The sequence below is a fragment of the Coturnix japonica genome, chromosome 3 (assembly GCF_054131305.1).
Source record: "Coturnix japonica strain WE chromosome 3, WE-NBRP24, whole genome shotgun sequence".
Classification (NCBI taxonomy): domain Eukaryota; kingdom Metazoa; phylum Chordata; class Aves; order Galliformes; family Phasianidae; genus Coturnix; species Coturnix japonica.
The window spans coordinates 58,909,092-58,919,855 of NC_140665.1; the positions used below are offsets into that span (position 1 = coordinate 58,909,092).

General features: G+C 42.0%; 1 protein-coding gene across 1 annotated transcript; it reads right to left on the reverse strand.

Moving 5' to 3' along the window:
• Positions 1 to 332: 332 nt before the first annotated feature.
• GJA1 (gap junction protein alpha 1) lies at positions 333 to 9,480 on the reverse strand. The gene is made up of 2 exons (XM_015858765.2): positions 9,291 to 9,480; positions 333 to 3,380 (listed from the first exon to the last, which is right to left on the reverse strand). The coding sequence occupies exon 2, from the start codon at positions 3,362 to 3,364 to the stop codon at positions 2,219 to 2,221; it is 1,146 nt and encodes a 381-aa protein (XP_015714251.1). The 5' UTR covers positions 3,365 to 3,380; positions 9,291 to 9,480; the 3' UTR covers positions 333 to 2,218.
• Between the last annotated feature and the right edge of the window lie 1,284 nt (positions 9,481 to 10,764).

Sequence of the window (10,764 nt, forward strand, 5' to 3'; positions counted from 1 at the left end):
AAAGACCTTTAAAATGTTGCATTAGTATCTTATATTACTTTCTAATAGTTTGGAAATAATTACTTATATTATGAGTTGAGATTTCCATTTCAGTAGTTCATGCTGAGCATGATTTTGTTCCAGGGTTGTGAGGGTATCTGAATCTGTCCCTCAGAAATTTCAATTCAAAGTAAATCCAGATGGATTTTACCAAGACTGCTTGTGAAATGCACTGTGACTAGAGAAATTTGAAGAGGGAAGGAAGGAGCTTGAACTGCAATACTAAAACAAAACAAAATAAAAAATAATAATACATGGAAGTATAAAATAGTAAAAGACAATCAGAACATGTATTTATACTAAATTAAAACTTTATTGACTAATGTTCTCCAGACAACATGATCCAATGGACTATGGTTGCAAACATGCAATGAAGTTGAACACAACAGTAGTTTAACATGGAATGTCAAACAAATTAATATATTGTAGTAAATGAAACCATTTATCTGTGTTGCTGCAAAATGAAACCAAGCTATGTATTTCCTTGGTCAATCTGTGTTCAGCTAAGAGGCAATGCATTTGAAGAAACTGGTAGATTTCTTAAGCAGTTATTTCAAATAAATTATCTAGAATTGTTTTTTTTTTTTTAAATCCTTTCAACTTCATTTGCATTTCAAACAAAACCTAAGTGTAAACACTAAAGTTGCTACAGCCATCTAGAAAGCCCTAACTGTCGAACTTGGAGTGGACATTACAGTTCAAATACTTAGTATAAGAAAAATACCAGTTACTGCAAAAGTCACGTAGGCATATTTTATTATTAATCCAGCACAAAGCATTTCTTCTAAGTTTTTCACATAAAAGACTAAAGCTTGCTTACAGTACTACAACTTCTATCGTTCAAGCATCATTATTACCTATCAGGGAGATTGGCTAGATGACAGAATGGGTCTTTTCCATCCCTAACTTCTATAAAGAAAATCATTCATGCCAGCAAGAAGATGGGTCGCTACATCTTGAGCTTGATCCTGTAGGCTTTGTTCAGGCAAAACTCCCACTGACTTAAGAGAGGTTTTCCAGAGCAGGACATCCAGGATTAGGCCCTTTTTTTTATTTTTATTTTTTAAAAAAGCATCCACTTAGGATACGTGGACAATATTATATAGAATTAAAAAAATATACGACATGTGCTTCAATTGCATTGAAGGAATCTGAGAATGTAAACAGCATAGTGGCCCACACCTTCACAATATCCATGAGGAAGTGTCAACAGCAAGTAATCTGTGTGCGTATGCTTCTCAGTGTATGCTTCTGAGTGTGTTTTGTGTACACCTTTACCTCCATGTCCACACACACATGTACACCCTTAAAATACATAAAGGTGTGATAAAATTAATTTAGAGTCGGTTGCTTGCCTGTCTTAATGCTTAAATCTGCAAGTGACAGCCAACTGGGTTTTATATGATGCGAATGAGACTGCACGTGAACAACAGGACATGAATATTGCTGTGGGCAAGAGTGTGGTTGCTGGTTCTAGGAGCGTGGAGCCATCCCACTTCCACCTATGCACATCACTAAATCTACCTGCATTAAGAGCTGGAAAAGCAGGTGACCAAAGTATTTCTTGGTGGGCTTCTTCTGAAATTTGAGTTGTAGACTGTCTTCACAGAAGCCTTTCAACAACCTGGTGGACTATGCAGGAAAGTTTACCTTCAAAGTGCACTTATTAAGAATGGAATGTTCTTGACAGGGAAATGATCAGAGACAATCCTGGATTTTTTGCTTGTTGAATAGGAAAAACATTTTCATCTTCAGACAGCACTTCACCCTGACAAATGTGAGTTCAGTTATTATTGGGTTTTAGAAGATTCTTTAGAAACAAACACAATAGTACGCACATACACATACACTCAGATATTTACAGCCTTTCTAGAAAAAACGACCCCATACCTTAGTAATGACTACTTATCTTTTTCTTTTTTTTTTTTTTTTAGTATTTAAATTCTTTAAACCAGCTACATTAAATACCAATGTGTATTGTACCACCCCACACCAACCCCATATCCTCCCCAAAAAAACAGCAAGTATTTTAAAAGTTTGTTTGCCTGTTTGTTTTTACGATTGTTAAAATCTCCTGCTTGAGACTGTTAAGTACCACCTCCACTGGAACAAGATCAGCACTGACTGCATCTTCCAATGCACGTCGTTTCATAGTTGAGCAAGTACTGCAGTGAGAAGCTTAGATCTCCAGGTCATCAGGTCGAGGCCTGCTGCTGGCTCGGCTGCTGGCTCTGCTGGGAGGCCTCTGGTCCACAATGGTGAGGGGTTGCAGCTCGTGTCCCGACGCCAGTTTTTTCGTGTTCTGGTGCTCATCAGGGAAGTCGAAGGGCTGGGCATGCGAGTTGGAGATGGTGCTGCCAGCTTGCCCCATCCTATTCTGCTCTGCGCTGTAGTTGGCCCAGTTTTGCTCACTGGCTTGCTTGTTGTAGTTACGACAGGAGGAATTGTTCCTGTCTCCGGTAACAAGCTTGTACCCCGGGGGAGACATTGGAGACAAGGGGGCGGTTGGTGAGGAACAGCCATTGTAATATGCATATTTGGGGGAACCACAGTCCTTGGAAGGGCTCATCGTGCCACTGTGGGAGTAGGGGTCGGTTTTTCCTTTCACACGATCCTTCACACCCTTGAAGAACACGTAGAAAAGCTCAATGATGTTCAAGGCAAGAGACACCAAAGACACTACCAGCATGAAGACAATGAAGATGGTTTTCTCAGTTGGACGGGACAGGAAACAGTCCACCCTGTGAGGGCATGGGTCTCGCTCACAAGTGTAGATGGCACTCAGGCTAAACCCATAAATGTACCACTGTATCAGCAGGAAAGCCACCTCGAAGACAGACTTAAAGAGGATGCTGATGATGTAAGTACGGAGCAGTCCCCCACGCATCTTTACCTTGCCATGCTCTTCAATCCCATACTTGAATTTCTTAATTTCTATTTGTTTAAGGTGCATATCCACATTCACACCATCATTTTGGACCACCTTGAGCTCTTCTTCTCTTTTGTTCAGCTTCTCTTCTTTCCTCATCACGTAGAACACGTGCGCCAGGTACAAGAGGGTTGGTACAGAAACAAATATGATCTGCAGAACCCAGAAACGCACGTGGGAGATGGGGAAGGACTTATCATAGCAGACATTCTCACAACCAGGCTGTTGAGTATTGCACCGAAAAGCAGACTGTTCATCTCCCCAAGCAGACTCAACTGCTGTCCCCAATAGAAGGATTCGGAAAATAAAGAGGACAGACAGCCATACTTTTCCTCCTGCAGTAGAATACGCTTGAACCTTGTCAAGAAGTTTTCCCAGGGCACTCCAATCACCCATCTTCACGGGATAGTGGCTACAGAAAGAAACAAAGAAAAAGAAAAACAACTGATGGTTAAGACAGATGTTTAATACTTCTGATGAGCTGAATCACACACGGATCAATGCTAACAGTATAGTGGTGTCAGCTTTGTTTTAATTCATGCACTTCACTTAGTCTGCAGGTTGAGTGGGCTGTACAGTACAGATGAACATTTTATGATGTCTCCGAACACAGTGAAAGACAGAAGTTCCTAATTTCTGTCATATTTTCAAGAAATCCATGGAAACCCCTGTTTGCCACTGTGGTTGGCTAAAACCAGCTTCCCTGATGGCAGCTTCAGTTCAATGACTGACATCTGCTGCAGGCAGAAAACGGCTGTGACACACCGCTGAAGCAGGATGTGGAAGCGTTTGGTAGCACTGTCTGAATATGCTAAGAATAAATGAAAGATTCCTCTCTTTTCAGTGCGTCTCATCCACAGTTATTTATATATTCATTCTTAAAAAGAGCAGGAAAGCAAAACATAATAAAATCTACATTAAAAATGTACTGAATTAGTGTTAGGGTCAGAGACCTAACATTTCATCATTACAAATGCACACTACATTTCCCATGGCAATATTAAACTGAGCTGTCACACACATCAGTACACCGTGCGTGATTTATCTGAGTATAGTTGCTATGATGCAAAGTTCTTACTGTACTTTGCTTCAGAAAAAAATCTTGTTTTCTAAATTAAGTTTATAACTAAGTATTTGCAGCACAAAGATCAATATTGGTACTCTTCACCTACATTTTTATACAGGAACCAAAAATACTAAAAGCATCAGGTGCAGCTAAGCTTATGTTACCATATTGGAAGAACTGGTTTCCTGGCTATTTGTGGCTTGTTTGATTTACTGTAGTTTCAACTCCTCATTTGCATCTTTTTAGATTTAAACTCCTTCACTTCACTTTAAAAAGAAAAAGGATTTACCCAGGAAGGAAAGACAAGAGAGCACTTTCTAAGGCAGCTCCTAGTGGGTGATTTGCACTACAAGTGTAGAGCACTGCAAGTTTAAATTGTCTCTCTCAACTTGAGTTTAAAGTGCATGTTTCTGGGAAATGCACCACTTCTCAGGGATATTTGGAAATACATGAGGGGACAAGTGAAATATTCTACTCGATGTTCTATATTCCTAGGAAAAACAAAGCTTCACACATAGCTTTTATCAAGTGGAGAATGGCAACCACTTCTGCTAAAAATCTTACATTTTAACTTGTCCCGCATAAGTGAGCATGTGAAATTGCACACCTACAAGAAAAAATAAGCAAATCTTCCCTTTTGAAGTAGATGCTGCTGGGCAGACACATTTGTACCATGCACGCTGAGTAATCTCTTTCCTGTATTAATAGTTCTGATACTGTTCAAATGGTTTCCTTCCCGTCATGGATATCATGGATATATTCCCCAGTGAAGGTTATTTATAGAAAACAAACAAACAACAACAACAAAAACACCTCTGGATAATTCATAAAATAGGAAATTTTAGTACCAAGGAGATTTTCTTTCACAGAGTGGTGACTCACTGGAAACAGAAGATTATAAATTTGGCATACTCAATCATAACAATATATGCTATGCCAAATTAAAAAAAAACTGTCGTTTTTGCTATCAGAAAGAGTCAGAGAATAACGAGAGCCAAGTGTTTAAAGTACTTGATCCGACGGCTTGGAGATGCCAATTATTTTTGAACGCCTGCAAAATATCCCAGAGCCGGTTCCACAGCCCTCCTGGTCAGATCGCTCTGAAGTGCAGAGGAAGTTTACCTACTGGGGTGTACAGACCCTTCCTCACATAATTAGTTCTTCACATGAATGAAGTCCCATCAAAGGATCAGGCCCTCTTCAAACTTTTAAATCTAGAGGCCTTGCTGGGAGGGACACACAGCATGTTTCTCTCCAAAGGTATCCTTTCAGGACAGATCATTTCCAGGTTTAGTCATTCCCAGGAAAAGATTAGTTTGTCTTTATTGGTTCAGATTGGTAGGAAAGGCGTCAGCACAGGAGCACAGAGGGCTGTGCAAAGGCAGGAATGCAATGTAACTGCGTCCCTCCTCATGCTGAGACTGTTAAAACAGAGAACAGTCTGTAACTATACGGCATGCGAAGTTTGTTTCTCCATGTCCTAGAAGTGGAAGTGGACAGAAGGAGCCTTTTTCAAGTAACAGCTTCTTGATTTAATTAGTCAGCTTTCAGATGATTTGAAACTACCACATTAACAGAGTTTCCTCAGACTCGAGTGTACTTTTTTACTGTCTAAATGTTATTTCAGATTGAAAGTTTGATTAAGAAAACAGGGGACATGTTATTTCTAGGCAGTTATATGTTGTTTGTTTTTTAATTACACTCCACTCTGCTCCATTACTATAACATGATTTACTTCAGTCTTGACCTACCTAATCCCACACCTGCAATATTTTGAGAATTTACTACTTATTTTTTAATTTACCTCAGCATGCAAAATTGCTAAGTTTCATTTATATCCTCTGGCAATATTAACTCCAGGAGGAAACATTCCACGCTTGAATTACTCATACATAGTTTTGAAAAGGAACTTTTTTAAAAGAGATCGGTTACACGCTAGCCTTTGCCAGTGATAAAAACCCCACGTCAATTCAAAACATTGTGCTGTTAATCAGATAATCTTGTGGTGGCACAAATATATTATTCCTTCACTTAAGTGGATTGTTTTGCTTTATGAAACACAGTACTTTGTTTTGTTTCAGGGAAAACTCATTCATAGTATATAACTTGTTCACTTTCCAGACACTGAAAGACCATTTTAATTAACTGATTCCAATGTATGTTTACTAGGTATAAGAAGTGCTTTTGCATCTAACAAGTATTTAAGTGTTTTAGCTAGTAAATAGTATGAAATTGATGGAAGATTACAGTAAAAAAATTCAGCATCTAGACTTCTTTTAACAATCAAACTTCTTTCAACAGTTCCGCTGAATAGCACAGCTTGATCTGAGGGGCTGGTGCAATTTCAGTAGTTCAGGAATTTTAGGATATGGCTGATGATGCATACACACATTTCATGAGTTCTTACTGATTATTACTTCAAAAAGGTTTTTCTGGGGGGGGAGAGGGGGGGGGAAGACGACGACTAATGCAGGCCTATTAAACTTTTTTAAAAGATGGATTTCTTCCAGATTCTACTGTGTGCGGGTAAAGACAGGAAAAAACAACACAGAACAGCAGGAGATATTACAGCATTAATCTACATGGGTTTTGGATGATCACATATAGAAGATATTTGAATTGTAAGCCACAATTAAGAAATTTGAGAACTATTTTTTATGGACAGCATTCACCATGCCATCTGGTTCATATTTTCCATGAAGAATAATGCAAACTCAGTGTTGTGGTAACATGTCCAGGTCTGACTGCAGGGTTAGAAGGTCACATACTATTGGATGGAAGAACAGTAAAGGTAAGAGTGGCTAAGAGTAGGATCTAAAATGGGATTTTGCCGCTGAAGCTGCTGGAAAACAGGCCAAATCTTTGCTTTTCCTACAGAAATTCTTGCAGACATGAAAAATAAGTGGTCAACAAAAGAGAAGATTCTGGACCTTGAACATCAATCAACCTGACTACCTCCCAAAAGCAACCAGCACAGTCAAGAAAGGAACTGAGAAATACAACTGAGAGCATTTAGATGGGTTGGAATAGCGAAGATTAGTTTTCTGAAATCCTACAGAAATCAGCAAATGTCAGACCATCTCCTCCAAAGGCACAGCTCATTTGCAGGTCTAAAGATGAACCTCAGCTCGTTCCATCTGCCAAAGACAAGAGGCTAAATGGTTGCAGTAGCTAGAATTTAAAGCATCAAGAATGTTTGCTTTCTCATTGTCTGCTACCATTGTTGGTGGTCACTTGTGGATCATCCCCACAGGATTTTCGCTCCCATGTTGTACTCTCTACACCCAATTTACTTCTAAAGCATAGCCTCACAAGGGCCCTAAGCAACCAGAAGTGCTTTCTTAGGCACTCCCTAGTCGTACAACTAAAGTCTCCCCTTTGTGTTATTGTCCATACTCACCCCTTCTCTGATTCGCTTGGGAACTAGGAGAAGAAACACTGAATTCCTTGAGGGGCCCTTCGGCCCCTTGAAGCTCATGCTTGCAGGTCTTGAAATCTGGAGTCCTAATAAGTGCATGAGGCATAAACAAGAGGCCAGGTGCCTCCATGCGAGATAAACTCAGCGGGTAGCATCGAGTGGGGGGAGAAACCAGAGACTGGGGAAAGAGAGCAGTATCTGATGAAACAGATGTTGCTCAATGTCATCTAACCTTCCTCTTGCCCGCAGGAATCCTTGGCCTAACCCAGAGTTCATTTCTGAGACAACTAAAATTAATCTCGTAGACTTGAAGTACGTGAAAACTGAGATAACTTCACAGTGTTGGATCTGTTTGCACTCCTGAGTGTGGAAGCACTCAGACTTATGCCAGAAACCAAATCCCTGGCGTCCCCTTTTTCCTCCTCCTGAACTCCGCCTGCTGCTGCCCTTCTCCCATTTGTACGCTTGTTAGGTATCATGGGTCAGTGCCAGTGTTTGCCTTTGAAGTTTTTGAAGGAAGCACTTCAGTAAACATCTCAAAGACCAGAGGCTTAAATTCGGCAGTGCAGTGTGCTGTCCAGATGTGAAGCAGGCAGGATGAAAGTTGCACCGAGTCCTGCAGCTCGATTCCTGTTATAAGGGCGCACACAGGCACGCACACGCAGGGCTCAGGCCCAGGTGCTCATGGCTCACTTTCACCCCCACTGCCGGGGGCTCTCGCACACTCAGATCTAAAGGAATTCCTCAGACAAAATATGCCCCTACACAAGGCTCACTAGTTATCGCAAGGTAAAATGCAAGGACAAAAATCAGCACACAGTATTCTTGCTTAAGAGGAGAGCGTGCAACTCGATAAGATTGGTCCTGCACCCTGTGCTCCAGCTGCAGGTCCCTCTGTCTCCTGGTGCGGTTCCCTCCCCGCTGGCACGGGGCAGAGACCTACAGAGTGGAACCACTCCAACTCTCACAACTTGGACAGCTTCTGAGCTCTCTGAGAGATGCTGCTCAATCATTCCTTTTCGCCACGTTTTGAAAGTATTTAAGCCTTCAAGGTAATATAAAAGGAACATGTCACATCGGGATTATGACACTGATTGTGGCTATTCTTTCACAGTCCCTCCTAGGCAGCTTTCGTTTATAATCACCCAGAACTCAGAAACCTCGCCAGAGTGGTAAGACGTATCATGATATCTCACATTCCTTCCCTAAAATCCCTTTACTGAGGTTGCTAAAACAGAGTAACTATATACAAACTAGGTTAAAAATCCGTAACCCACGTCTGGATTTTATCACGTCTATTTTCAAAGAAAAAGAGGAAAAATCGCCAGGAAGCCCACGTGGAAGTCACCACGTTCGCAGCAGCAGCGTTTAACAAAGCACCTAATGAAGGGCAGCGAGCAGGCATCGGTGGGATCGCCGTAGGAAAGCGGAATGCGTGGGGTAGGAGAGGGGCGCGCTGCGCTGAGCGGCGGAGCGAAGCGGAGCGCACCTACGTTCCTTCTTTCTGGGTCAGTGCGAGGGGGGGGCACAGACCTCACCAAAAGGCGCAACAAGTCCTCGGCTCCGCAGCTGCAGCAGAGAGGTCGGAAGTTGAGGAAAGAGTCGTATTTTTAGAAATGTGTGAAAATATGACAAAGGAAAGGGAAGCAAGGAGTAATCCCTGCCAGTTTAAACCGAGTAGTTCGGGAGAACTTTTTTATTGTTACATAGACATTTTTAAACAAGTTCGACCATTTAACGCAAAATCCTTAAGAGTGAAAAAAGTTTCTAGGAGGAAAAATAAAAACCCCAAAAACAAGTGTACACCAAAAGACGAGAAAGGAAAACTTCCAACTTACCGCTGCTGATGAGCAGTGCGAGTGGCTCGGGATACTTCTGTGGAGGGTTAAGGGAAAACGGAAGAGCACGCTCAGGCGCTCGAACCTGTCTATTTAAACTTTAAAAGTCTACTCCTGCTTTGTATTTTTCATCCTTCCTTCCCCACCAGCGAAAGAAAAGTGCTGATACCTCGTAAAAGTTTTTTTTTCTAACTTGGAACACGGGCAGAGCTTTTAACAAGTTTTCTGACTGTGAAAGAGGAGGGGAAAAGGAGGAGTTGCTGCCCAGGAGGAGGGGCCCCGCGAGTGGAGCGCAGGAAGGTGGGGGGAGGAGGGCGAGAAATGAAGGCGCAGCAAAAACGAGCCGGGGCAGAGGGGAGCGCCCCGAGGTCGGCGGTGCTGATGCAACAGAGCGAGGGCGGGCGGGCTGCGGCGGGCGGCTCGCTGGGACCTGCCCGGCCGGGCGGCACCGCGGGGAGGGGGCGGCGATGTGTGCGGGCACCGGGGGCTGTGGCGTGCCGAGCTGGGCTGCCCCTCGCCTTTCCCACCCCACCGCCCCGTCGGGAGGAAGCCCTCACAAGTGCCTGATCCTTGGTGTTCGTGCGGCTTTGTTTACTCGGGTCCTCTTACGTGTTCGCGTGAAAGTACACCCGAGGAGCGGTGTGTTTGCTCCTGTAGGATGTATATCCATCGCGCGTCTTTTAATTATTATTGGTGCGTGTGTGCGTGTTTGTGCGTGCGTGCATCCCATGGGAGACATGGAGAAACGATCTCACATTCCAGGAAACTCTTTCCAGGAAATTTCAGAAAATAAAGCACAGCACAGAAACTCACTCTTCGGTAGTTGAGAAGAAGGGCTCCTGGTAATTGTTCATTTCATTTTTACAGAACATGAATGTGCTCCAAGGCTAATCTATTCAGAATGAAGATATTTGGCTTTGCTCCTGATCAGTCTGTGATTAAATGCTCCCATACAGAGAGAACGACTCTTCTGTAGAAGAGAGATTAATTCATTTCTCTGTGGGTGTTAAGCTCCTCACATATGGAGTCCAAACTGTGTCAGGAATTGGTCATGTACCCTTTGTGTAGTGGGGTATCAGCTCCTCTGGCAGGCTGTAGAAGAGCTTCTCTAGAAGTGGTTGGTAGCTCGGAATGAAGGTTCCCGTTTTGCGTTGTACCAGACTAGTTTTGGGGTTTCGATTCCCATTTTCTCATTGACTATTTCTGGGCTTTTTCATGCTAAATAGTATAGATGAGCATTTTTATTTTTATTTTTATTTTTATTTTTATTTTTATTTTTATTTTTATTTTTATTTTTATTTTTATTTTTATTTTTATTTTTATTTTTATTTATTTTCCCTTTAAAGGATGTAAGAAAAGGGACAAGTCCAGAAGTGGCCACTGAGAGGATCCCAAATAAAGCTCCTCCTTACAATCTGTTATTGGAGTAAACAACACCATACTCTATAACACAACATAGATATCCCAGCTCATT